This window comes from Dermacentor albipictus, chromosome 1 (assembly GCF_038994185.2).
Source record: "Dermacentor albipictus isolate Rhodes 1998 colony chromosome 1, USDA_Dalb.pri_finalv2, whole genome shotgun sequence".
NCBI classification, from domain to species: Eukaryota; Metazoa; Arthropoda; class Arachnida; order Ixodida; family Ixodidae; genus Dermacentor; species Dermacentor albipictus.
The window spans coordinates 255,142,307-255,169,607 of record NC_091821.1 but is presented as its reverse complement, the minus strand read 5'-3'; the positions used below and the strand labels follow the sequence as shown (position 1 = coordinate 255,169,607).

The window sequence follows — 27,301 nt, the reverse complement described above, 5'->3', positions numbered from 1 at the left end:
AAGGGAGGCGAGACGAATACAGAAGAAGATCCAGCGTCGGATCAACTCCCTGCAGTCTCTAAGATGGAAAACCTTCTGCGATTCCCTTGATCCGCATAAACCCCTGTCACATATAAGGAGAACAGTGCGCGGTCTTCGAACATCACCGCAACAACGCCACCCCTTCAAATGTCTGGCTCTCTACCAAGGTCGCAGAGAGATCGACGTAGCGGAGGACTTCTGTGTCAAGGTTGCTGGTCTACCGCCATCGTTCGTTACACGTGATCCCTGTGATGTTCCAATCTCGTGGGATTCTCGTATGTACAATCCGTTTTCCATCGAGGAATTGCAGGCGGTGTTGGCAGCGTGCAGACGTTTCTCATCGCCTGGGCCTGACGGGGTGACATACGCAGCTCTCGGACACCTCGGTCAAACAGCCCGGCATGCTCTTCTAGGCGTGTGCAATAATTCATGGCGTGAAGGAGTGGTTCCTGCTGCATGGAAGTCCAGCCGCCTTGTGCCTCCGCTCAAACCAGGTAAATCACCCCTAGACGTGGCATGGCGTTTTATCGTCCCATTGCTCTGGCCAGTTGTCTCGGAAAGGTGATGGACAGGATGGTGCTGACGCGTCTAGAGTGTTATCTAGAACACTACCGGTTATACCCTGACGCTATGGCAGGCTTTCGACGCGGACGTTCTTCTGTAGACAACGTCATCAACCTTGTCTCGTCTGTTCAGCACGAAAAAAGCCTAAGGAGACTGTCAACGGCAATGTTCCTGGATGTTAAAGGCGCTTATGATAACGTAACCCATCGAGCCATCCTGGACGCTTTGGGCAATGTCGGCCTAGGCAGCCTTGTTTTTCGGTGGATATTAAGCTTCTTGAAGGACAGGTCATTCTTTGTGCAAACAGAGGATGGTGCGTCATCACAACACAACACCTGCCGTGGCGTATCACAAGGCGGAGTCTTGAGCCCCACTCTATTTAACCTCGTGCTCATCGACCTGGTTCACATCCTTCCGCAATCCGTCCTTGTGTCGATCTATGCAGACGATATATACATTTGGTCATCAGGAGCGATGCGTCCCCAGGTGCGCGCCAGACTTCAAAAAGCGGCCACACTAACATCAGGTTATCTTCGAGCGCGAGGCCTGGAGGTGTCCTCCGAGAAGTGCTCTATGGTCGCTTTCACGCGCAAAGCAATGAAACCGTACGGTGTCAGAATTATTGGACATCCGATTGCCTACGAGAAGACGCACCGCTTTCTAGGAGTGATAATAGATCGAGACCTCTCCTGAAGTCCTCATATGTCTCGTACCTAAAAAGGAAATTACTCACGATAACCCACGTGCTCAGATTTCTTGCAGGAAAGTCGTGGGGTGCGTCTGTGAGTGCGATGCTCCAACTCTATAATACACTGTTCCTCGGTCTCCTGCGCTATAGCTTACCTGTACTGGGTGGGACCAGTAAGACCAACCTCCGTGCCCTCCAGTCTGTACAAGCTCAAGCTCTACGATTTTGCCTTGGACTTCCCAGATGTGCATCCACGGCAGCAACAATAGCCATCGCGCATGACCACCCCATCGATACGTATCTTCAAGTCGACGCTTTAAGGATGCATATCAGGCACTTCACGCGACTTCCATCGCATCATCTCGCCTCCTTCCTGCCGCTCGACCTCGTTCAGCGTTTAGCAGGATTATTGCCGCCAACCACGGAACTTTACCATCAAACTTCATGCCTGCAGCACGACCATCTCTACCGATCGATGTGGTGCCTCCATCCACTCCAGGCTCTTCTTGTTATTCCCGGTATCAAAAATAAAACGGAGATGTCATCTTTCGCCCTCAAACAAACCGTGCTTTCATTCCTACATGACAAACACAAAGAACGCATCCACGTTTACACGGATGGTTCTGTCTGCTCAAATAGTTCAGCTGGAGCAGTGGTAATTCCCGCACAGTCTGTCACCCTCAAGTTCAAGACGTCTCACGTAACATCATCGACGGCTGCAGAACTCGCAGCTATCCGTGCTGCTCTGGAGTTTATTTGTCACAAATCGTCGCAGTCATGGTCCCTCTTATGTGATTCGAAGGCAGCTCTCCAGTGTCTGATGTCCCCTTTCAACCACGGACCAAATATGCAACTAGTGGCAGACATCCGACTACTCCACCATCACGCAATCAACAAGGGGCACAACATCATCTACCAGTGGATACCGGGTCACTGCGGAATTTCGGGCAATCATCATGCGGATGATGCCGCCCGATCGGCCCACGATGGTGCCCACGTTGTATCAATACCACTGTCACGAACACACGCAGCCACAAGTCTTCGCTCCCTCGCCCGCGAGTTTACGCAGAATCTGTGGAACACCAATGAGTTCACGAACGCACGTCTCCACAGATTGGATTCATGTCTGCAACTCCGTCTACCACCAAGGTTACCACGAGCGGAAGCAACACTTCTGTGCCGCCTGTGGCTCGGCGTGGCATTCAAGAACTCCTATTCATTCCGCATTGGAATGGCCGACAGCCCTACTTGCGGCACCTGCGGCTGCGAGGAGAAGATTGAGCACCTCCTTTGTGACTGTCCCAGCTACAAAGTGCCAAGAACAGTGCTCGTAACCGCGCTCGAAAAACTGGACAAGCGCCCCTTTACAGAGGAGAAAGCACTAGGACACTGGTCCAGACGGGCTTCGGCACTCAAGGCCTTAAGGGCTTTGCTGAAGTTTTTAAGGACATGCGAATTGTGCGATCGCCTTTGAGTGTTGTATCGCGTAGTATCGCGCTACTGCGTGAATTTCCTTTTTTTCTCCCCTTCTTCTTCTTTCTCCTTTTATTCCCTTTACCCCTTTCCCCAGCACAGGGTAGCCAGGCGGTACTTACACTGGCTAACCTCCCTGTCTTTCCTCCTCTTTATCTCTCTCTCTCTTCAAGCACTCCGCCGCACGTCAGGAAGTGCAAGGAAAATATCCACTCCGTAACAGCCAGAGGCCCTTATTTTCTGAGCTGCCACCTAATGAAAAAAGAAGTTGCGACGAAGTTAGCGTTTCTCGTGACAACACGTGACACCGATAATCGGGCGAGGCACGTCCTTGCCACGCACGCATACGACGATAAGGTGTATGCTCTCAAAAATAAAATTAGATTCACGGCCACTGCGTCTGAAACAATATTATGGAGACTACTCTCTCTCTCTCTCTCTCTCTCTCTCTCTCTCTGTATATATATATATATGCTCATCGAAGTCTACATCATGGCCGTATGTGTGTGTTTGTGACTTTGTTTACGAACCCATTGTGGTGCAACTCGCATTTGACTTTTACACCGTTACGTTCATAGGCGTATCGGACTGTGCTGTTGCTTTCTCCGTATGAGGTGATTTTTTTTCTTCTCTTTTTTCATTTTCCTACATATCTTTTTTTTTATATTGTTGTTTCTGCTATGAGAAAAGGAGTAGCCGTCACCATTGTAAGGTGAGTACGTCTCTTTCTTTTATTTTCATTTCAATAAAAAAACACTGAACCTCGACACTGCAGTCGTTCGACACTTCGCAAGAGGTTCCCTTACAAAGGCTGGAGCATGTAAAGAAGATCATTTGAGAAGAGAAAATGCTTAACATGCGCCCAGTTTTGATTATTCACACCTCACGCGCCCACTCTAACCACTCAACGTCAAACATAGCCTTGAGGAGCGCGAGCTTGCTAGTTTGACTGCGCACCAGCGACACGAGTCCGGGGACTGATGTCATGGTCGCGTTATTCGGCGCTATACTGGCCTGCTTTTTGATTTTCAAGAGGGGGTTGGGAGGTGCGAAGGAGCTCAGAAAGCGCAGTGACAGGGGGAAAGTAAGGAAGGTGGGGAGGAAGAGAGGAAAGTGGGAAGTGTGGGGAGAGAAGGGCTAGCCAGGTATGAGTGGAAAACCGGCAGAACCCGCGGCAGAAGTGAAGCAAGAAGCTTCAAGCACTCCGCCGCACGTCAGAAAGCGCAAGGAAAATGGCCACTCCGTAACAGCCAGAGGCTGCTCGGAGCGCCGCTGCCTCCTTGATCGCTCCATAGCGAGCTCAGTGAGCAACCCCACAGAACGCAGAGATAGGGGCCCAGCTCTGCTTTATGCAGATGTACAGGCGCATGTATTGATGGTGTCTTTTCTGAGCTGCAGCTTAATCAAAAAAGAAGTTGCGACGAAGTTAGAGTTTCTCGTGAGAGCACGTGTGTTGAGGCCACCGATTGTCGAGCGAAGCACGTGCTTGCCACGCGTGCTTACGGTGGTACGGTGCATGCTCTAAAAAAAAATAAAAAAATGACCGCCCCTTCCACTCCGTGAAGATGGTCCAACAGCGAAGCTCGAGCGTCACACCATGCAAGTCAAACTTCGCAAGCAGTCTATATTATAGATCTTTTGTTTCACCATTCTTTCGCTTCATTTCCGCTTTTGCGTGCTTCGTGTGGTCAGCATGGTTTAGAAGTTCTTTGTTTTTCTCCCAGGCTGCCGTTTAAACTCGGCATCTGTGGCGGGCGGCTCGTTGTTGGCCCTATGGCGTCGAGCCCGTTCACGAGCCAACTCTGGCTGACGCTCGCGGTAGGCAGCTTCTCCCTCAGGAGTGTACGCACTACTCGTGGTCTTACCATGGTTGTGGCTTGATGGAATGTGCGAAACCACTAATCCAAAGCTCCGTATAATGGTTGCAAAGCACACCACTCGAGCTGCGGACGCTGCAATCGCTTTGACGATTGGTTGGATTTGTTTGACGATTGCGTGTTTCTTAATAAGGTCACACACACGTTCGGCTGCGACGGAGAGAATGACGTCAATGACGGTATGCCCGCAGTCCGCAGTTGTCGCTTGCATTCGTTGTCTCGAATTTGCTCGGTGGCGTGGTTAGCAGCATCCGCCCAGCATTGCCGCTTGCGATTCTTCAAAATTGCTTCAAAATTAAGTCTGTCCGTCACGTAGGACAATGAATGGCTCATACCCCCTTAAGCAATGGCTCGTACCCTCGTAAACGCGGCCTCCCCTTTACGACGACAGAATAGAAGGGAAAGTCTCCGCTGGAATGACGAGTGGCAACGGAGGAAACTGCGGAAGAAAACGACGACAACGACGAATGTGAGAGCAGTGGCGCGAACGCGTTCGCACGTTAGCACCGCGTATATATAGCGCCAACGAGCCAGCTGTGGAAGAAGAAGACGACGCTCGAGCCATTGCTGATGATGATAGTTTTAGCGAGCTCCGACAACGATGGCACAGGGTCCGCATAAACAGCTTCGCTGTAAAAAATCAAGGCCACTTCGCCCTGTGAAGGTGGGTGACCACCGGAGCTGTAAACGTCATGATAAGAAAACTTGTGGTAAATATTTTATTGCATCAGCTATTGTCATTTAGTAACGACGGTCACAATGGCTTCGTGGTTGCTATGACATGCACTGATTGGCATGCTCGCAACTGCAACCACATTATTTGATAATGTCAAACTGATTCACGTACGCCGCTGTGTAGTGAGTTTGGCCGGATCAGCTAGTGTGGCATTGCAAGCGACCTGTCTGCAACACGACACCCGTAAACCACTGCGTTTTCGGTCGCGACACATACACATTGAAATAACTGACAACGACCACAGGGTTAGTGTCCTCGGAACTAAACTGTGCTAAGTGAGAAGCCATTAACATTATATACGGGGCTATGAGGCATTGCATTTTTGCTTGCTTACGGCGGTATTAGCCATTGTTTACGAGGGGTATGAGCTGTTTATGATGACAGTTTTCGACATGCTTTCTGTATGCTGTATGCGCGATTAGAAAGATTGGAAACACTGTTTGCTTTACTTTTCTGAGTGCTTGTAGCCTCTGTCTTACGGGGGTATGAGTGCTTACGGGGGCCTGAGCCATTGATGATGACATTCTTTGTATGCGGACACGAAAATTCTGTGGTACCTAAACACTACGTTTATGTTGGTCTTGCCCAAGGAGGAGACATGACATCAATAAACATTTATTGAAGAAGTGACTTGTCACTCGAGGTGAGAGGGTCCCTTATTCTAGGAACCCTCTGGCCTGTACCGCCCGCCGCGCCCGGCCGTCGAGTTGGCGCTGGTCGACTAGGTGCGGCTTGCAAATCGCAGCCTCTCACGTTTCAGTTAGATGGTGTGTCTGGTGCTGCTAGCTGTGGCGCTGTGATGCTTGCTTGGGTGTGCTTGCATTGCAGGGGAAGGTGTGCCAGGGTGTCCGGCACGTTGCAATGTGGGCAGGTGTAGCTATATAGCATCGACTGGATATGATGCAATAAGACATCGTGCGTGCAGGTATTCATACACGGAGTTGCCTGTAGTCGGCACCTTCGTCTCTTGTTAGCTTTTGATGTCGGGGTAGGTGTAACCTGCGTCCAAGTCGATAGTGCTGCAGTAGTGCTCGGTAAATGAGTTATGTAGTTTCTGTTTCTTCGAGAGGAGGAAATAAAAACTTTTATTCAGAATATTATGAAGATGGAACGGAAATGCCATTTGGCGGGACGCCACTTATGGTCGGGCGGCCAGAAGTCCATGATCCTGGCGGTTGCCTCCGCTCGCTGCGTGACCCAGACTTGCATGTCGGGATCCAAGCTGAGCAGCGCGGCCTTCCACTGTTCAGGAGGAGAGATTTGCAAGCACTGGGGATTGCAATTGTTGGGCATATGAACGCGACCATGTAAAGGAATATAATATTTAATATCTGTAAATTATAAATTTAGATTACAAATTTCTAATATCTTAAGTATTCTCTTAAACCTCCTTACTCTAGTTGAAACAGTTTACTGATTATGCCCCAGGTACCTTTAGGCGACATCTATGATGGAAATTAACAGGACGCTTTATTGCAGGGAAAACTCCGATTTGTCTATTCAAATAGAAATAAATGGAGAAAGAAAATAGAATGGAGCAATGCTTTTATGGAGAAGCCGCTGGAGCGATTTCAATAAAATGTTTTACATTCTAGAGAGAAAATTCAGAGGACGCTGAAGTTTCGCCTTTAAGAATAGAACGCGAAAGCACTCAAAGATCCCCGACTGCTTCTCACGCTTCCTGGCAACTGCAGCGCATGTAACCGTAATGTTTACCGGGAAACGCTGGCTGCGAGCGCTATGCACGAAGGCGAGCTTTCTGATAGAAACACGGCTTCTTGCGTGAGCCAATCTTCTGTTATTGTTTCGTACTTTTAATATTTCATTGTGAGAACATTTAACCCAAAACGCATACACTACCGGTGTTTTGTGTCATGACATTTGTTTGTGGGCTGTCATTCTTAAAATTCTGAGGAATAACTTTCTGAAAAATGTAAGACAAGGTACGAGCAACTTTAGTGATGGAAGAATTTTAGTGCCGTATAGAATATATACGCCAACTTTCGCTCACGGGACGCCGCCGACGACGGCGGATGCCGACACCAGATTTCCTGCGAAACGGGCCGTTAACGCTATTGCTCTAAAAGCGTGAACACGTGCTTGCCCGCCAGTTTCCATTAAAGGGCCCCTCACAAGGACACATAGTAAATTTCCGTTATACGCTGTAAGTTGTTACATGTCCTCTAAGGAGCGTTCTGCCACAAAAAAATTTTCAAATCCTCGTTTTTGCCTCGTCTAGCCTCCGCAAGCGAAATTCCTTCACCGCGTTCTCCCATACCAGAGCGCAAGGATCGCGTGAGGCATACGTCATGGGCCCCGCCTTCATTTTTTTTTCCTCCTCACCCTTTTGCAGCGCGGCGCACTTCTGCTGACTGCGTCACGCAGAGCTGTTGCAATTGTTTCGCTCAGCGCACGATTTTACCCGCTGTGCACGAGAACACCTGACTGGCGGTACAATTCAGTGCTACACGAATACTGAGGCAGGCACAAACGGATCACAGAGCATGATCGTGCGCTGGAACACGGTAGACGATGACATTGTCTCGGTGTCCGCGCGCGACTGCACGACGTGGAAACAGCTAGACAAAACCGGAGTAGGTCTCTCTTGTTGCGGTGCGAAGTAAAACAAAAACAAGCAGACATTCGATTTGTTTGCTTTATTATTTCTCTAAACATTATTTTGTGTATTGAACCAACAATTGTCCAAATATTAGATGTTACCTAGAATAATTAGCGAAGTCACGTGTCAGTAAGAGCGACATCACAGCACAAACACATGCATGTAGGAGCACTAGCACGTATGCCTCACCCTCCAGCTTGGAGCGCGGCGCCTGCGAGGGTGAGATATACGACGTTCGGTTTGAAATTTCAGCTCCTTCCGCGGTGCGTAGAGAATATTTCTCAGACACGATGGTAAGCACGCATTGTATTCTCTGCGCTTGTCAGCTCAAAATGGCCAGACCTGGTGAGGGGTCCTTTGAGCCACATGCGCAGGAATGGAACGCGCGAATAACTGCCGACCTTAGCACTGTCCTTGGCGTGAATCACGTCGCATAGCAACGTGCAGCTTATAAAAGCAGCAATGTGCCAGTGTCACACATGCTTCGCAGCTTCAGCAGGCGCTGGTCCCGCAGGCCCAGGACATCGCCACAGTCATCATTGTCCCTGGACTAGGGGCGCCATCCTCTAAACAAATGACAAGAACTCAGCTATTTCTTTCTCTCTCTTTCTCTCCCTTGCTGGGACAGAGAGTGCTTTGCGAGGCTATGTGGCATTGTACCGCCTTCGATCGACCCAGGTCGTAATGGAACAGGTTTCATCACCGCAGTACAAAAAATCCATCATGCCATTGCTATCGCCGATATGGGGGGACCCGGAAAAAAGAAGGGTCTGGCTTTGTGGAGCTTTTCGTAATTGTATAGCGGTGTTATCCCACTAGGTGGATGTAGATGGGCTCTTCACGGGTCACTACACAAGCCCACCTCGCTGTAAGGTGTCTTACGGGTTTGTCATGACAGTTTTGCCAACTGTTATAGCGCTACTATTGTGAAACCGTGATGCCTGTTGGAACCAAATAATAACACTCCTCGAGCTTTTGATCCCTTCTAAAAAAAAGAAAACGAGTCAGTAGACACTTGAATTGTTTCAAACGATGTTTATAGAGGAGGCACTCAGTCTTACACGAGCTTTTGAGCCGTTTCGGCGGTTGCAAGAGCAGAAATGAACATTAAAAAACATACTCATTTCGGCCCATCTTGAACTAGTCGTACGAGTCTACAGAAAAATCTCGACGAAAAAATGCAAGAAAATAAAAAGAAAAGAAAAGTTCAGTGCCCTTCCTCTATGTTGTACTCTGTGAAGAAGGATGACCAGCGAAGCTGTGTATGTGGGCCCCTTAATGGCGAACTGCACTTCCGCCGAAGGTCGGCCCGGCATTTCAATATCATCAAGATCGGCCCAGATATGAGGAGTGCTTCACGCCTGCTTCACCTCTGCCGCGGGTCGGCCCAGCATTGCAATATCTTTGGGATCGGCTCACGTATGGGGAGTGTTTAACGCTTGCTTCACTTCCGCCACGGGTCGGCCGGGTACTGTACTATCGAAGGGCACCGGATTGGGCGAGTTGGTGTTGCATGGTAACAATAAAAATTCAAACAGCGCATAAACGACGGGACCAGAATGAGAAGGAGACAAACACTGCGCAGTGTTTGTCTCCTTCTCATTCTGGTCCCGTCGTTTATGCGCTGTTTGAATTTTTACTGTACTATCTTAGGGATATTTTCTACACACGGACACGATAGTGGGGAAAGTAGCCCTTAACAGCTTCACTGTAAAAGACAATCGTCTCTACACAGGCAACAAGATTACCGAAGCTGCTGTCATGTGTTGAATCCCCTGTGAGGGGATTTTAAATGTGGAACTAGGCTTCAGACAGGTTGCCGCGATGTTTGTTCCCAGCGTGCTCACAAAGCACAATAAACGAAACAAAGATCACTTGTTTCATTTTGTGCAAGGATTCAAAAATCACATCGAAAGTGACCAAGACCTTTATTTCGAAGACTATCTTGGGCTACTAAAGCTGGTGCTATGGATGTGACCTCGATACCAAGCAAGCTTCTAGTCAGTTGAAGCCTCCTTCCTCACGAAGACTGAAAAAAAAATGCAACAAGTGCACTCATGCGAAAAACAATGGATATCGTTTCTTCTTCTGCTTCCGCGTTTTGAGAGTTGTGCGAGGGGAAATTGTTCTTTTTTTTCTGAATACACTGTCAACCAGCAATTTTACTAGGATGTACTAAGGCAATTAAGAGTAAATGTGTGAAGGAAACGCGCAAAATTGTGGAATGCAGGCGATTTGTTTCTACCTATAGCGCCGCACCTACCTACCTATAGCACCTATACCTACCGCCGTACTTAACCCACCGCGGTTCCTTAGCGGCTTTGGCGTTACGCTGCTAAGCACGAGGTCCAGGGATCAAATCCCGGCCTGGGTGGCCCCATTTCGATGGGGGCGAAATGCAAAAGCACTCGCGGCAGAGTACGCCAATAAGTGCGTACTCTGCGCGGCTGCGCGCGGTCGCTCGCACCGTATCTTGAAAGTGATCTACGGAGCAGTTCAGACCTTCCTGCGCGCTGTGTTTTCGCCGCTCTTGCGTTGAAGCGATAGACCGCAAGAATAATAGAGAGTTTTAGCCCAGCGGGTTTACGGCCAGCGGAGCGGAGCGGTCTCCACCGTTGCGCCAGCGGAGCGGCTCACGAAAAAAGAATTTTAGCCCAGCGGATCACCCGCTCGAGCGGGGTAAAGAGCGGGACGCTCTGCTGCCCCACCTAGTGGTTCGAATAGGAGTTACTGAGAAATGAAATTGAATTACGCTTGCTTTTATTATGCAAGAAATGTTGAATAAAAATATATTACATGTTCTCAGTGCATTATTTGTTAATAATGTACTGAGTACTAATGTACGGGTCAGCGCGGCAGTCGCCGTCTTCGATGCAGAACTGCCGGCGTTCATGTTCGCGGCTGCCGTCTTGCATTTCCCATACACGCCCGCGCGCCCTTACGCACGCTCGCGCGCTGCGTATACCCTCCGCTGGGGAGTGCTTTCCAGCGGGCGTAAACGCTGCTCCGTAAAACCGCTGGCCGCCTCAGCGTGGTGCGCATGCGCAGTCGCGTCTCCGCTCGCCCGCTCCGCTCCGCTGGCCGTAAACCCGCTGGGCTAAAACTCTCTATTACTTCGCTCGCGTTTTTACAGCGAGTGTCCGCGCTCATCGAGTGTTATGCGTTCATGTTTGCTCGTGGGTGTTGACGCCATGCTTGTTAATCCACTTAGTAAGTGAATGTTTCCAAGTTTATATAGCCAATAAAACTGCTATCCCGACTTCGTATAGCTGCGCACTAATTTGTTATCGCAATCGATGCTTAACCTCATCTCATCTCAGCCAGATCTCATTTATCTCTCTCTCTCTTGTTAACCGCTGGTGTTCTTTTTTTTCATTTCGTTTTACTAGGCAGTATTCTTGTTTAGTGTCGTGCCATCTTCATTGTTTGTTATAGTTATTGTTTATCAGTGTTCTTAATTTGTTTAGCACTTGTATAATGTTGCCACCTTTTCTTTCCTAATTTTAAATCGCTTATTTAATTGTAACCCCACTCCCCTCTTTAAAGCTTCGGCAGCTGAGGTTACTTATGATAAATAAATAAATAAGTAAATAAATAAATAAATAAGTAAATAAATAAATAAATATTATTGAACGTTCGATCTCTCCCATGCCTGCAGAGTACAGGGCAAAATAAGAGAGGACACTTTGCCATGGACTGTGAAATTGCGTGCCCCGATTCTATGTCTTCGCTTCAGCAAATCGACGAATGCTTAAAAGCAGAGCCGAGATAACTCGAGCCTTCCAGGTCTTATGTACAGCTCTTCGAAGTTCCCTGTTTCAGCGTTAATCAAAAGCACGAAGAGGACAACAAAAATAGGAGGAGAGAGAGGCAAGAAAGGGGAGAGGCAGGAAGGATAACCAGAGGGGAATAAATCCGGTTTGGTGGCAATATCCGGGAAACATATGGCTCTGACTATACACGACCACAGGCCGGACAGTGACTTCCCTTATTATTATTTTTAAATCTTGAAGAGCAAGCAGCGGGACATGGGAGAGCAGTAGATTCCTGACTGGTAGGTTTCCTGAAGGCGCAATAAAATGAGATCGAGGACAAATGAAAAGGAAGCGGCCGCTTCAGTATTCCTAACGGAAAAACAGAATTAATATCTCTAGCTGTCTTACCGTTTGTTCTTACCTTGCGCTGTTTTAACCAGAAAGGGGAAAGTGACCTATTCTGTGCTAGTGGCGAATCGGTGAATCGTTCAATTCAGCTTCCTTTTCTGTTGATAGAATGTTATCCTTTCAAGATTTTGCTGTTATTTTCCCTTTATTTACACTCAAGTTCTAAGAGGATATCTCTACCATATGCGTCAGGTTAGACAGCTGAAACTGCATTAAAACTTGTTGTCATAAGCGGTCAGCGCAATATGTAAGAGTTTGTTCTATGGCCCCGCCTTATACGTTTGTAGTGTTCATCCAGATATGCTTAAATGAAGGCAGCGTGACCCTATTCAGCTTTGCTCCATATAATGTTAACATTCATTTCAATAAAAAAAAACACTGAACCTCGACACTGCAGTCGTTCGACACTTTCACAAGGGGTTCCCTTACAAAGGCTGGAGCATGTAAAGGAGATCATTTGAGAAGAGAAAGTGCTTAACAGGCGCACGGTTTTGATTCTTCTTCACACCTCACACGCCCACTCTAACCACTCAACGTCAAACATAGCCTTGAGGACCGCGAGCTTGCTAGTTTGACTGCGCACCAGCGACACGAGTCCGGGGACTGATGTCATGGTCGCGTTATTCGGCCTGATGCTTAAACACCAGTTCGTGTCCCCTGATCTGCTATACTGGCCTGCTTTTTGATTTTCAAGAGGGGGTTGGGAGGTGAGAAGGAGCTCAGAAAGCACAGTGAGGGGGGGAAAGTAAGAAAGGTGGGGGAGGAAGAGAGGAAAGTGGGAAGTGTGGGGAGAGAAGGGCTAGCCAGGTATAAGTGGAACACCGGCAGAACCCGCGGCAGAAGTGAAGCAAGAAGCTTCAAGCACTCCGCCGCACGTCAGAAAGTGCAAGGAAAATGGCCGCTCCGTAACAGCCACAGGCTGCTCGGAGCGCCGCTGCCTCCTTGATCGCTCCATAGCGAGCTCAGTGAGCAACCCCATAGAACGCAGAGATAGGGGCCCAGCTCTGCTTTATGCAGATGTACAGACGCGTGTTTTGATGGTGTCTTTTCTGAGCTGCAGCCTAATCAAAAAAGAAGTTGCGACGAAGTTAGAGTTTCTCGTGAGAGCACGTGTGTTGAGGCCACCGATCGTCGAGCGAAGCACGTGCTTGCCACGCGTGCTTACGGCGGTACGGTGCATGCTCTTAAAAAAAACAGATAAAAAAAAATGACCGCCCCTTCCACTCCGTGAAGATGGTTCAACAGCGAAGCTCGAGCGTCACACCACGCAAGTCAAACTTCGCAAGCAGTCTATATTATAGATCTTTTGTTTCACCATTCTTTCGCTTCATTTCCGCTTTTCCATGCTTCGTGTGGTGAGCATGGTTTAGGAGTGCTTTGTTTTTCTCCCAGGCTGCCGTTTAAAATCGGCATCTGTGGTAGGCAGCTGTTGTTGGCCCTATGGCGACGAGCCCGTTCACGAGCCAACTCTGGCTGACGCTCGCGGTAGGCAGCTTCTCCCTCAGGAGTGTACGCACTACTCGTGATCCTACCGTAGTGGTGGCTTGGATGGAATGTGCGAAACCACTAATCCAAATCTCCGTATATTGGTTCCAAGGCACACCACTCGAGCTGCGGACGCTGCAGTCACTTTGACGATTGGTTGGATTTGTTTGACGATAGCGCAATATGTAAGAGTGTGTTCTTTGGCCCCGCCTTAGACGTTTGTATTGTTCATACAGATATGCTTAAATGAAGGCAGTATGACTATATTCAGCTTTGCTCCATATAATGTTAACACTCTCTCTCTCTTTCCCAGGTGCACAACGTATTACTGCCCGTCAGCGAACTGCCGCATGGAGTCCCAGGAGGGGCTCTATCCCGCCTGCTGCCCAATGCCAGTTTATGTCGAAAACTGAGCGCCTACTTCACCTCTAGTGCGAAAGTCATCGATAATAGCATCACAATGCAGTTACACGAGCAGCACGTTATTCATGCCTCGGGAGAATAATCACAAACGACAGTTGCCATTGATCTTCCCGATGCCGCTTTCATCATTTTTTTTCTCAGGTAATGCGTACAAAGGTAGTAGCTATTAGTGCCTAAGAAAATGTTCAGTTTCGCATAAAGGGGTAATTGTATCCCCAGCAACAGGGGCGCAGATCTGGTGCCACATTACTTTCTTTAGTGCTTTTTTTTTTTTCGGATTTGATGTTGCTAAGGAAGTATGTCTTACGTGAAATGATGACGATGCTTGTTCCAAATAATCATTTGTTGCCCATAAAAAACATCCTGTTCTAAATATTGTTGTTACTCCAGTATATATATGTTCAGCGTTGACAGAAAATAAATGAAAAACTGTCAATTAAAGACGAGCGTTCTTTCTTTCTTTTCTGGTGTATAACGTACTTCTTGCGGTGCATGAACCGCTCTTTATTCGAAAAACAGCTTTTAACAACGCGAATTAATTAGTGTCTAGCAGCTCTCAAAGAACGGTGTCTTATCTTCCGCACTTAACTAGGGTTTTCACCCGCCGTGGTTGCTCAGTGGCTATGGTGTTCGGCTGCTGAGCACGAGGTCGCGGGATCGAATCCCGGCCACGGCGGCCGCATTTTCGATGGGGGCGAAATGCGAAAACACCCGTGTGCTTAGATTTAGGTGCACGTTAAAGAACCCCAGGTGGTCAAAATTTCCGGAGTCCTCCACTACGGCGTGCCTCATAATCAGAAAGTGGTTTTGGCACGTAAAACCCCAAATATTATTATTATTATTAACTAGGGTTTCCACCGTAAAAGCACCGTCATATAATCGCGCACAGCGGGCTGCTCGCTGTCAGCTTAGTGAGAACGCCGAACCCTTTTTCGTGCCACAATGCCATCGACGACGCGATCGATGCCGAGCTAAGCAGTGGGAGTACGCAAAAGAATTTAGCTTTGTTTTTAACGGCGCTCACTTTCGCGGAAATTCAGCTCCACAAACTGCCGCGTCCGCATCGACCTGGCTCATGCGTTTACAGACGCTCTCGTTATATATATATATATATATATATATATATATATATATATATATATATATATATATATATATATACATACACACCGCGCGATCGGTATAATACTTTCTTTTTTGTATCGATCATTCTCATTGTGGCTTTTCTGTTCTCTTTTCTTTTGTGTGCTTTCTTTTTTGCTTTCTTGTTTGTCCGCAAAAGCAACGCTCGCAACAAACAAGGTTCGTGTACATGCCGAGTGCTGAAGGTCCCGCACCGCCCACACGCAATGTTTAGTGTAGAACGCTAGTACCCCTGTGGCACGCCATGGACGGGTGCCCGTGAAGTGTGTCCCAAGGGCGAGCATCCGTCGAAGCAGCAGCCTCCAGCAACGACCAAAACTCCCTGCACTTTTTCTTTTCAGACTAGGTTCTGACTCCCTGAACACAACGCAAGGAAAAAACATAGGATCCCGATAAAACGCGCGTACGGGGCATTTTAACGTCGAGTTTTCCAACACTGCAGAACAATTGGGTTTCTGTACACTCTGTGTGTTATATATAGGGTGTCCCACGTGCCTGAAGAAGAGGTTTTCCAAGCATGAGAGAAGCCCGCGAATACACGTAAAGTGCCACGAGCGGCCACTCGCGCGGCAATTTTGTCGTGTAATGGCGGGCTCCTTTCATGCTTGGAAAAACGCTTTTATGTAGCACGTATTGAGCGACAGAAATCTGTATCGGGAATTTCTCGTGTTGCTCTACCATTTTCTCGTTGACACTTTTTCATAGAATTTTAATATTTGAGAAGTTAATTATATTTGATTAATTAATTAAGACTAAATATGTAATTAGGCGGCGTGCAAAAATAATCTCTGTACCTCTAAGCGACGGCAAACAACGTTAGCTTGGTTCTGTCCAGCTCCGTGGCATTTGCGTATTTTTCAAGTTAAGCTCAAGTTACGTGGGACACCCGGTACAGTGTCTCAAGTAAATTGAACAATGGCTACCTTAAGTAACACACATAAAAGACGTCAGGGAAGTTTTCAGGAAAGTGGTTTTGGCACGTAAAACCACATAACTTCACTTAATAAAAATGTACTTGAAGAATTCTTTGTCTACGCTTTTTAGTGATGTGAGAGCGACTTGCGAATCACTAAAAATGACCCCTTTTTTTTCATTCTCTGGTGATGCTATGAAGCGCAACACAGAGTGAATAGCAAGAAGTTTTTGCGATGGTGGAAGCTGTCGCTCAAGATAAATTGAATGTTTGCTCTAACGCAAAAAATGTGGTATGACGAATACTGAAGCAGAGGATTTATTATGGTACGATCTGTCTGTATTCAAGAGTATACTAAGTATGTAAGCTCTAAATGTGATACGGTGCAAGTTGTTGTGCAGGTATCAAGAACATGTCTCTCGTAGCTACTATTTCATCGACCGATAGCTAGCTCTACTTTGGGTGTTGTTAACATCCAAGGAAAAGTGCGCAGTGGTGGCATTTACCCGGAAGCCAATGTCTGCGTACGGCTTATCAATCAACGGACAAGTGATATGGTCCAGCAGAAATCACAGGTTCTTGGAGGTTGTGATTGACAGAGACCTGTCCTGGATTCCTCACGTGAACCACGTGAAAAAGCGACTGATCGTTATTTGTCATCTGTTCAGGTTCCTTGCAGAAAAGAACTGGGAGGTGTCCACACACTCCATGTTAAAGCTGTGCAGAGTGTTCTTTGTTGGGTTCCTCCGGTACAAGCCTCTTTGTTATGTCCAACACCTTGTTACGACTTTGAGGTGGTCCCGTAGCGCTCCTCACCCGTTTCGTGACAGAGCATTGCTAGCTCGTGTTGCGACTCTGAGGTGATCCTGTAGCGCTCGTCACCCGTTTCGTGACAGAGCGTTGGTAGCGAAGACTCCGAGTCAGGCGTCGGTGAGAATAACAAAAGGGACTTTATGCACTATATACAGGTCATTATACAGGACAAGATCGGTTCGACACTGGGGCCGAGAGCTCACAGCAAACGCGACTGTTCCCGCACGGCGATGTCCGGCGAGACTGCAACGCGTGACACATCTCACTCCACTCGATAGCGGCACTGGGCTCCCGGTGGGTTGGTTGGATCCGGTTCTCCCGGTGGCGGCGTCGGGGGCTTATAAAGCCCCGAGAAACCTTTGTCATTCAAACGGCCCAATACAAAGCCAGCACTCAACGGTCGTCCGAGAGGTCCAACCAGCGACCGCGCTGGCCACCCGGTTCGAAGTTGCCGCGCGCGGTGACCTCCAGGCAAAAGGAAATACGGCGCCGGGCTGTCTAGCACTTTGTTGCACGTTTGGACATGTCGCTTGCCGATGCTTCTCCTCAGGACGCCGCTGCCTGACGGCTCAGCATCTTGACTTGTCAAGGGAGAGTTTAGGGCGCTGTGCCTTTCGGCGCAGCCCCAGGTTTGTCCAAAGGGCGTTCGCAGGATAAATTCTGCATCTTGTAGATTCGGATTCCGGGCTGGTGGTAATGGCACAACGACCTGTAAAACCAATCTGCGTACAATTCAGAGCATTCAAGCCCAAGTTCTGAGGATATGCCTTGGATTACCACGCAGTGCGTCAACGGCTAAAACTATTGCCATTGCTCAAGATTATTTAATGACGACACATATCACTGTCGAGACAATGCATGCACATGTCAGGCACATTGCCCGGACCCCTTGTCACCACCTCGTCGCACTCACCTTGGAAAGACCCCGCACATCATTTAGCACAACAGTGAGTGCATATTGTGCCTCGCTTACACCAGTGTACACACCTGGGGCCAGGCCGGTTTCTCCTGCATGCTGTTCGTGCCATCCTGAAGTACACCACAGAATTCCAGGACTTCAGAAGAAGTCAGATCTACCACCATCTGCGCTAAAACAATTGAGCTTACTCCTGTTGTACGAGAGATACAGTAGGCACATACACATCTGTACTGACGGATCGACTACATCGACCAGTTTTGGCGCTGCTGTATTTATACCTACGAGAGGAATAACTCGGCGATTCCATATGTCACATGTCACGGCGTCCACGGCTGCAGAACTCACGGATCCGCGCACTGCGCTTCAATTTATTGACACAGAGAGTCCTGGTACATGGGCCATGTTTTCGGACTCGAGACTGGCTTTACACAGCATGCGGTCAATTCTCCGACGGGGAGCTCACGAAAAGCTAACATGTAAAATTGTCAAACTTCACCACGATGTGACAGATAGTCCACGAAATTATTTTCCAGCGGCTACATGACCATTGCGGTATCAGTGGAAATCATCAAGCAGACAAAACTGCCCGAGAGCCACATCAAGAACACAGCGTTCGCATTCCTCTTACCAGGACAAACGCTGTAAGGCAGCTTCGTCATATGGCGCGCGAGCTCTCTTTAGCAGAGTGGAACACCCCAAATATAAGGCGCACCAGGTTGTACGAACTGAACCCTTAGCTCCAAGTCTGACCTCCACCCGGGCTTCACTGACGTGAGGCATCGCTTCTGTACCGGCTGTGGCTGGGAGTGGCTTTCACGAAGGCGTACACTGCTTTGGACTAACCGACAGTGCTGCATGCGACGTCTGCGGCCTCGAAGACAACATCGAACTTTTATTGTGCCCATGTCATCGATTACAGTCGGATAGACGAACATTATCTATCGCATTGCGACGACTGGACGATCGGCCGTTGTTTGTGCAGGTCCTGCTTGAAGACCGTCCTCATCGCTCGGCTCGTCGGCCCACAAAGCTATTGAGGCACTTTTGTCTTTCTTGAGGGTGACTGGCCAATGTGAACGCCTTTGACTCACTCATGCCCTCCGTGTGCGTGCGCGAGCTCACCGCAGCTTTGCTCCCCCTCCCCTCCCTCTATCTCATCTTTCTATTCCCTCTCTCCCTTTCCCCAGAGTAGGCTGGCCAACCAGACTCATTTCTGGTTAACATCCCTGCCTTCTCTCTCTATTTCCTCCTCCTCCTCCTCCTCCTCCTCCTCCTCCTTCTCCAAGAAGCGTAGCTAACATTCGCTTTGCATAATTCAAAGCTTGGTAATAATGCTCTGTGTTTTTAGACAAGGCATGATTTAGTGAATGCTGCTCGTGTTGCTCGTTAAAATGCCTGTATACGTGTCGACAAGTTTCAACTGTTTGTAAAGTGAGAGACAGTCACGAACACCTACTGGCTGTAGCATAACTGATTTATAGGGTTTAACGCCCCAAAGTAGCACAGGGGTTATGAAATGCCGTGGTGCATGGAGCCGAGACTAAACTTGACTACATGAGGGTCTCAAGCGCGCACCCAAATAACGGCATAATCCATTCTCATCGTGATGCACGCGGCAGCCATTGCCGGCGATGGAGTCCGATACTTTAACGTCGTGTTGAGCAGCGCGAGGTCATAGCTGCGGGTCCGGTTGCAATCTGTGCTAGATTTTTTTGAAGGATGCTACAGAGCAAGAACTGATAAATGCAGTAGTAACTACTTTGCCTTCATGAATGACGGTAACGAAGAGATAAACGCTCACAGCAGCTTCCTAAGGTCTGGAAAGAGTCATTTCGATGTAAAACGAAGAAAGAATAAAATGACACACATTTTTGGAAGCATATTTGCTAAGAAAGACTGGATTAGGGAAGAAACTAAAAATAGCGCGAGAATGTCGCAGTGTAATTTCCCACATTCGTGCGTCCTTACTTTGGAATCACTTCACGTTGCTCGGAAGACACGAGCAGGTTTACTTGTGCAACAAACGGCCACTTTCTTCGAGGCATTTCTTCTCGCGTTAGCATGTGGTTCTTGAGAATAAACAAAAAGCAGCAACGATTACGATACTCCATAATGCGAAACTTGAGCGCAGCTGTATACATGTTTACATTTCGCGATATATTGGCTGCGCAGAAAATCTGCCTCGTGCGGCACTTTGCAAACGGAGCGAAGTGTGGCACGAATGCCTCGCTAATGTGGAAATCGCGAGAGCCAGCGCGCCGGTGACGTGTGGGCGCGATTCACAGCAGCCGCCGCCGACAGACCTACCAGACGATGCGCGCTACTCTGGCGCCATCTCGTGGCCGTCGTCGCTGCACTGCGCTTTTCCTCTCACGCTTTCCCTGTACCCTCCTCAGCTTTCTGCCTCATGGTTCCGCTGCGCCCTCCTCTCTGCTTTCCTCCTAGCGTCTTTCATCACCCACTCCGTTCCTTGTTCGCGTTCATCTTTCGCTGAGCTCGTTCACTTGGCTACGCCGCCGCCACCGCCGACGACGACGTTCGCCGCAGGAGCACGCGCATAAGAGCCGCGCTAAAAAAAAAAAAATTGTTCTCGCAATAACTTCGCTTCGATCAACTATGTAATGTGGCATCCTTCAGCGAAACGCGCAGAGCGTTTTGTATGCTGCTCGCGTGTAAGTCGTTGCACGCCGATCCGCGTGCAGATGCGCGAGCGCAAGGAAGCGCCGCTGTGACTGCCGTTTGCGGCGTCATTTGTCTTCTTGTCTACAGCGTTCCCGCCGCAACGCACATCTCCGGCACGTGTTCTGTTTCTGGCGCTCCCGCGACGCCGTCCGATTTTTAGGCGGTGGCGCAAGCAAACTTTGGTGCACTCCGCCCACACGTCAGAGAGATGCCGGGCGTCGGCTTCTGCTCGGTCGGCATAATGCGCCCCGCTCATCGAGAGCAACGTAGCGGTGCCACCTCGCCCCCTCCGTTCTTCGCGCTCCATAAAGACTAGCTGGCGTGGTTTGCCGCGCTTTTTTTGCCGCGAACGTAAGTTTCAGGCCGAGGCGCCTTTTTTTGCATCGTAGAACGGCCCTGTCTGGGCCGGGATTTGCCTCCTACTCTGAGTAAAAGCTGGTCGCAAAGACAACAACAAGTTTTGGCGAAACCTCCGCGGGTCTGCCGCTTTCGAGAAAGTGCATGAAGCAGGCAGCGAAATATGAAAAGGCGCTGCAGCGTAGCTTTGAAGAAATGAAGAATAAACATGAGAGAGACACGAAAGCGGGTTTTTGTAATTCTCTCGACGTCGCGTAGAGAACTCAGCTTTGTTCAAGTTTTGCAATTCGACTGTTTATTTTTTTGTTGTTGTTGTTGTTGCTTGAAATGCGGAGGGAAGCCATTCTAGTGGAGGAAATACGTCTGAATCACGCGAAAGACGCATTCCTGTTGTTCTTGATTTTGGCGTTGCTAATATGTACCGGAAGAAAATCAAGAGTACTCGTGCGGAAGACACAAATGTTTTCTTTTGTAAGAAAACTTTTCCATTAGAGATGCCTGTTTTATTGAACTACTTTAGCGTACGAAATGCATTGTCATTACGGCATCTGATATTACAAGTGAATTCAAATTGCAGAAAAAGGTAACTGCATTCGCCACTTTACTTACCACAAGTATAAGCGAAGCACCGAATTTAGGCACGAACGCTCCGTGTTGAGGCTAAACCAACTGAATACTTGTAGTCTACTGTATTTGGCATTCTTTGAACAAGTCACAAACCTTGGTGTATGGTTTTATGTATAAGTTAGTGAACGAGTTAGCGAACGCCATCTTGTTCTTTTCTTTAGCGTACCAGTTGTTGCCGTGCGCTTATTGCCTGCCCATTGAACATGCTGTCTCCACCCATTGTGTTTCTTACATTCTTGCGTTATCGTGCCTTTGCAAACCATAACCTTTTTGTAACTATAGTGTACTTGTGTCATGTTAACCATTTATTTATTTGTACTATGTAACCACATTGTATTGTTTGATGCTGCGTTGCTTCTGGCAAACCTCTGTTTGATTCAATCGACCCCCCCCCCCTCCTTACTCAATGTTCCTGACGGAACCTGTAACGAAACATGAATAAATAAATAAATAAATAAATAAATAAATAAATAAATAAATAAATAAAAGATGTGATTCCATGTACTTTTGAGTTCACATGCGAGGCTGAGCCAGCATGGCGCCCATTGAATCTAACTTTGTATTCACAAGTGGAGTCCGTCGAAACCAGTAAGTCTTATTGAGGAGATGGGAATAAAGGACGTGTGTTCAATAAACGAAATTTTGTGAGTGTAAGCTTGCAGGTTTACAGCAAATTGCGCATGGCTGTGCTGGTGAAATGTAGTTTTTGGTTGCCATTAAGTGTGCTCCCTACACAGGGTGTCTAGGTTCTTCTGTGACATATATCTTGGGCACACGCGCTTTCATTTACATAGCGATTGTGCCACTGATCATATGTTGATCTAAAAAAAAACAATGCTCTTTCAGCCGAGCAACGCAACAAACTTGCCAGCATTGCGGGATTGTTGTGCTAAAATACATTCCTGAGTAACACAGAATCAGTTCGAGAATTACTGTCAACCTAAATGCTTCTGGAAAACGCCTTCTGGAATGTTTCTCATTCACCTGAAGGCCTTACTACCCTTTCACCGCGGCATAAATAATGAAGCCATGAAAGAAAGTCGCAGCTTTAAATACTACTAAGAAAGTGCAATGGTTTTCTATAGAGATTTGAAAAAATATTGCTCGCGGTATTGTGTTTAGGAATAGTGGCGTAGCTTGCGTCGACAATGTCCTCGCAGTCTTTTAGTAGCGTCTTCGACAGTTTTCATCGCTATTAACTATCCACTCTTCAACGCGTTAGAAGGAAAACTTTATCTGATCACAATCACAATTACTCTTTTTCAGTTATTCTAACCGTGCAGACTGTTCAAAAATTCATATCAGTGACGCGTGAAATATATGACGCTTTACATTGCACTCACGTTTCAATTCAAAATCGAAAGCACAAAGATCATCAAAGCGATACCTGAAGGCAACTACTTTGAATTCGTCGCATATTATTAAAATTCCTGAAGATTAATTCTACACTGGGTGTTCGAGCAGCAGGCAAGAGATAAAACCCTGGAGTTAGAACAAGCCAGTATGCAGTCAAGCCGTCAAGGTAACGCAAGATCTGCTTCCCTCCCTCCCTCCTTCACCCTCTCTCTCTCTGTCTCTCTTAATATTTTTCATAGGTTCTTGGCCTTCTCTTCCCACCGCCGAAGCGAAGCAGGCAGCATATTCTCGCGGTCCGATTCCTTTGCCAAGCGCCACGCAATCACCGTCCACATTTCACGTTCGTCTCGACAGCGGCTACTCATCTTACGAAAGAGCGTTGGCCTCCGAACTTCGCAGATACAGGCGATTAACGAGGTGCGCTATCAACGCGCGATGCGGCAGAATTCTCGGGCTTCCGGAAACGGGTCCCTCGATCCACTTGGATAAGGCACGACACCCAACACGTCCTCAGCATGTGCCGTATCAGAGAGAACAAGAGAAATGCCAACGCTGTCGTGCGTGTCTCACGTTTCATACACGGAAGCGTCATCCCCGCAGGAAGGGCATCAAAGCCGTGCCAGCAGCGTGTGTGATTCCACTATGCAACGTGCCCGCCGAAACCCGACACGTAGACTAAAAGCGTGCCCCTGAAAATCTGCCTAAGACTTTTCATACATTTACATGTAGAGCAATGGGTCGCATGCCGTCGGCAATGTAGTATGCACATTTGCAAGTGAAGCTTCCCCATAAAACCCTTAAGTTCAAAGACAGGGCTGTTTGTGAACGCTGCACCTACTGTGTACCTGACAGAGAAAGGGACAAAAATTCAATTAAATTATGGAATTCTACGTACCATAACCCCGATCTGATTATGAGGCACGCCGTAGTGGGGGACTCTGAATAAATTGTGACCACCTGGGTTTTTTTAACGTGCACCTAAATCTAAGCACACGGGTATTTTAAGGGGCAAGAATTCTGGTGGCACAAAGTACAGCCTCACATCACAACGGCAAAGAGGAAAGAATGTGACGCCACGCTGCTTAACGATAGTGATATACAATCATATAATCATCTGCATGCACTACACACGCGCTCACACACATATCCCCGCTGGTATCAAACGCCCTAAAACATGTTTATCTACCAACATATGCATACACACGTTCATAGATTTCATAAAGGGAGTCTTGTAGCTAAGATCAACTCAAGGACCCCTCTTGTCGTAAGACCAACTCTAAACCAAAACGCGGCCTTGTTCCCTTTGCTGTTGTCATAGGTTAGGTCACGAGGTGCTGTGTCAGTGGGCTCTAAATTACACGCTATAGTATTAACATCAAAATTACAATAATTATGCGGCACAGCACAGGTCACGAGAGGCTTAAGCAATAGCCATATAATAACTAACCATCGTGTATCAGAATTAAACTTTGCAACGATATACAAAGTTAATACAGAGCATCTGTAGAGAAATTTTCTAGTGTGTGGACAAATTAAGGGAGCCAAGGGAAGCCAACATATTACGGGTCTGCCCGCTAAAATGTATTCCAAAGAAGTGACGTTTATTTAAGATATCTTGCTATGCACAGGGGAACTAAGATATTGAGTTGAAACTTTTCACTGGGTATAGTTGAATCCACCGACGAACAGATGCGGGCATTATTTTGGGGGAAGTCGCAAGAATTTGCGGAATTTCCTGAACACTTACATCCCTTAAGAGCTCCGCTGGTCTTTGATCTATTGTTCTGTGTATTATGCCAACGAGCAAAATTCAAAGCTTGGCAAATTGGTCCGGTGTGATATTTTGCAGCGGCAAAGATGGGCCGGGAACGAAGACAAACACAGCACTGATTCTCGAATGAAGGTCTTATTTCTTTTACATATATGCCTAATTGTTACAAGAACAACACAAAAAAGGGACCACGTGGTCATGCTCGGGAAAGGCTAGAACAGACGCTTGAAAATTTTAACACTTCATGCGGGATGCGTGCATGTCCTCAGCAAATGAAAATATTCCTGCGCCAACATCACGATCCGCGCTTGGTCAACGAGCCAGTCTCCTATCCTTTTAGTGCGCAATGCCTCAATAATCTCGCAGGTTGCCAGCCGTGATAGCTCAGCGGCGACAGCGTTGCGCTGCACAGCACCAGGTCGACGGCTCGATTCCCGGCCCCGTCGGCAGCATTCAGATGTGGCTTGAATGCAAAAGCACACCTATACCGCGCTTTAGGTGCACGTCAAAGAACCCCTGCAGGTGGTCCAAATTAAGTTTGGAACCGTCCACATACGGCTTCACTCATAACCCATGGTGCAGTTTCAGGGTGTTAAACCCCACTATTTGATTTTAATCTCGCTGGTTGTTTCATCATTATGCCACTACGTCCGCGTCGTCACACACGGGTGCGCGACCGCGATCGCGGCTGCATGATGACGTCAGACGGGATTTAGCGACATTTTATAAAATACTCATTGTGTTCCTCTAACCGCAGATGGATGCATCTGCCGATCTGTACTATTAGGACCACTCACAGGTTAGTCGCAAATGATGCACGATACGGGATACGACACAAATACGAGTCGTACAACGCGGGTATCGTACCACTTTATTATCGTTAACACTTTTAAACTTGCATATGCTCTCGTTACCGAGACATAATTGAAGGGTTTTCGACGCCCTATGCATTCCAGGTGTTGCAACCTGCTGCACTTCCGCTTTCAGCCCCAAATGGGACGCAAGAACGCACAACACGCAGTGCACCACGCGGTGCCACCGTGCGCGGCAAGTGCCTCCAGAGCCGGTCTTCCTCGAACCCGCTTCTCTTCAATAACCTTCAAGGTCCACACCAGTGGATTCTTCTTTTGCCTTTTTTGCCAATGCGAGGATTCACTTGTGCGAAATGCGAGGGCGTGCGCCGTTCCCATATACCCTTCAAGCGGAAGCGCCAAACGCTCACACGGGTCGATATGTTACTGCGTGCATCGCATCCAAGAATTCCCACAGGGCCCCGCGCGGCTTATCGGCAACAGCGCCGAGCAGCGAGGAACGAAAACTTCGTGAAATTTTCTCTGAGAGTGGGAAAAAGGGGCATATAAGGTTACAGTCGAAATAGAGCGCCACTGTTGCAACGAAACGACCAATAAAACGGGGATAAACTCGCATTGCAACTGGCATGCTGTGCATCGAAAGCGAAGTGCAGGTCAACGGTACTTTATATATAAATTCAGTTCAGGCGACAAGACCTTAAGAGTGAATGTCGGAGTTATTTAGATGAGTTAACTTACAGTTGTAATGCGGTTTTATGTGATTTATTTTTCATTTCCGTAGCCTTCCTTATTTGCGCATCTCTATACGAAACAAAGTAGTCGACTCCAATAAAAGGCGTGAACGTACCCTAAGCTGCATATAATAAAATAAAAACAAAACAAAAACAACAGCGCTGCCATCACACCATAACAAAACGAAAAAAGAAGAAGAAGAAGAAGAAACATGTCCCCTACTTTTCTCATATTCGTTTTTCTGATACCCTCCTTCTTAGTCATTTGTTGTTATACCAATACCTATAGGCCGCCATCAAACTCTTTTTACACTTATACTGAGAGGTCCCGTTAAGGTGTTTTAACTATGGCACCTCCTCCTGTATAGAAGCTCATGCAATGGACCACTTTATTACGTATGAAATAAACATGATGCTTCTAACTACAGAAAAGTTACATCTATAGAACTCACTCAATTGTATTTCAAGAAAACAAAATTTGAAATGGTCTATCAGGTATATCTTGTTTTGAGGTGGTTTACCGGAAGATTATGAGTTCGTGTTTCAATACGCATGGGAAAGCATATTTCGAAACTTTGAGATTTTTATCAACGCAGTTTAGTTTGGTTCGCATCCACATATATTTTTAACATTTTTATTATGTGCTCCAATGCTGCATAAAAGCTTGTTACACTGCGAGTACAAACATTTGCTTATCGAAAAATGCCAACATACCACGTTTATAACTCCACTTCATGGTAAAAAGCAAATTACGAATGTAAAATATTCAAATCACCACATCGCGTATGAAAAATCAGAGTCTCTGCATTGAAAAGGAAGAATGTCGCGTAAACTGCATGTATAATACAGATTTCTTAGAACTTTTGGCATCAAGCCTAGTGCCTCCTGCTAGTTCGAAATTTCAACTTCAGTCGTAAAATCACAAATGCTTATATTGCTGTATCAAAGATGAAATTTAGAGCGAACGCTTTTAAAGTTATCCAACACATTTTGCAATAGAATTGGAGATGTCCTATAAAACGCCTCTCATGTTTGAAATAGAGCAGCCGAGGATGCGTTCGTTGAACCTTTCGTTCTTTTGTTCGAAAACAGTCAACGGAGACAAAAATTATACGCTTAGCCTTGTC

General features: G+C 47.5%; 2 protein-coding genes across 6 annotated transcripts in view; one reads left to right on the top strand and one right to left on the bottom strand.

The window, feature by feature from the left end:
* The window catches only part of LOC135901611 (complement inhibitor CirpT4-like), a 32,366-nt gene extending 17,875 nt beyond the window's left edge, over positions 1–14,491 (top strand). The window contains exon 3 of the mRNA XM_065431463.2: positions 13,941–14,491. Within this exon, the coding sequence (XP_065287535.1) occupies positions 13,941–14,040 (100 nt within the window). The 3' untranslated portion in view covers positions 14,041–14,491. The remainder of the gene's footprint in view (positions 1–13,940) is intronic.
* Positions 1–27,301, bottom strand: part of LOC135901595 (uncharacterized) — a 543,147-nt gene that overhangs the window by 158,985 nt on the left and 356,861 nt on the right. The window contains exon 9 of one of the 5 annotated variants that reach the window (XM_070531172.1): positions 6,434–6,601. The exons of 3 other annotated variants lie outside the window; for them this stretch is intronic. The gene's annotated coding sequence lies outside the window, so the exon portion shown is untranslated. Of the gene's footprint in view, positions 1–6,433; positions 6,602–16,895; positions 17,629–27,301 lie in introns of those variants that run through there. One more of the 5 variants, XM_070531175.1, reaches the window with a different exon arrangement.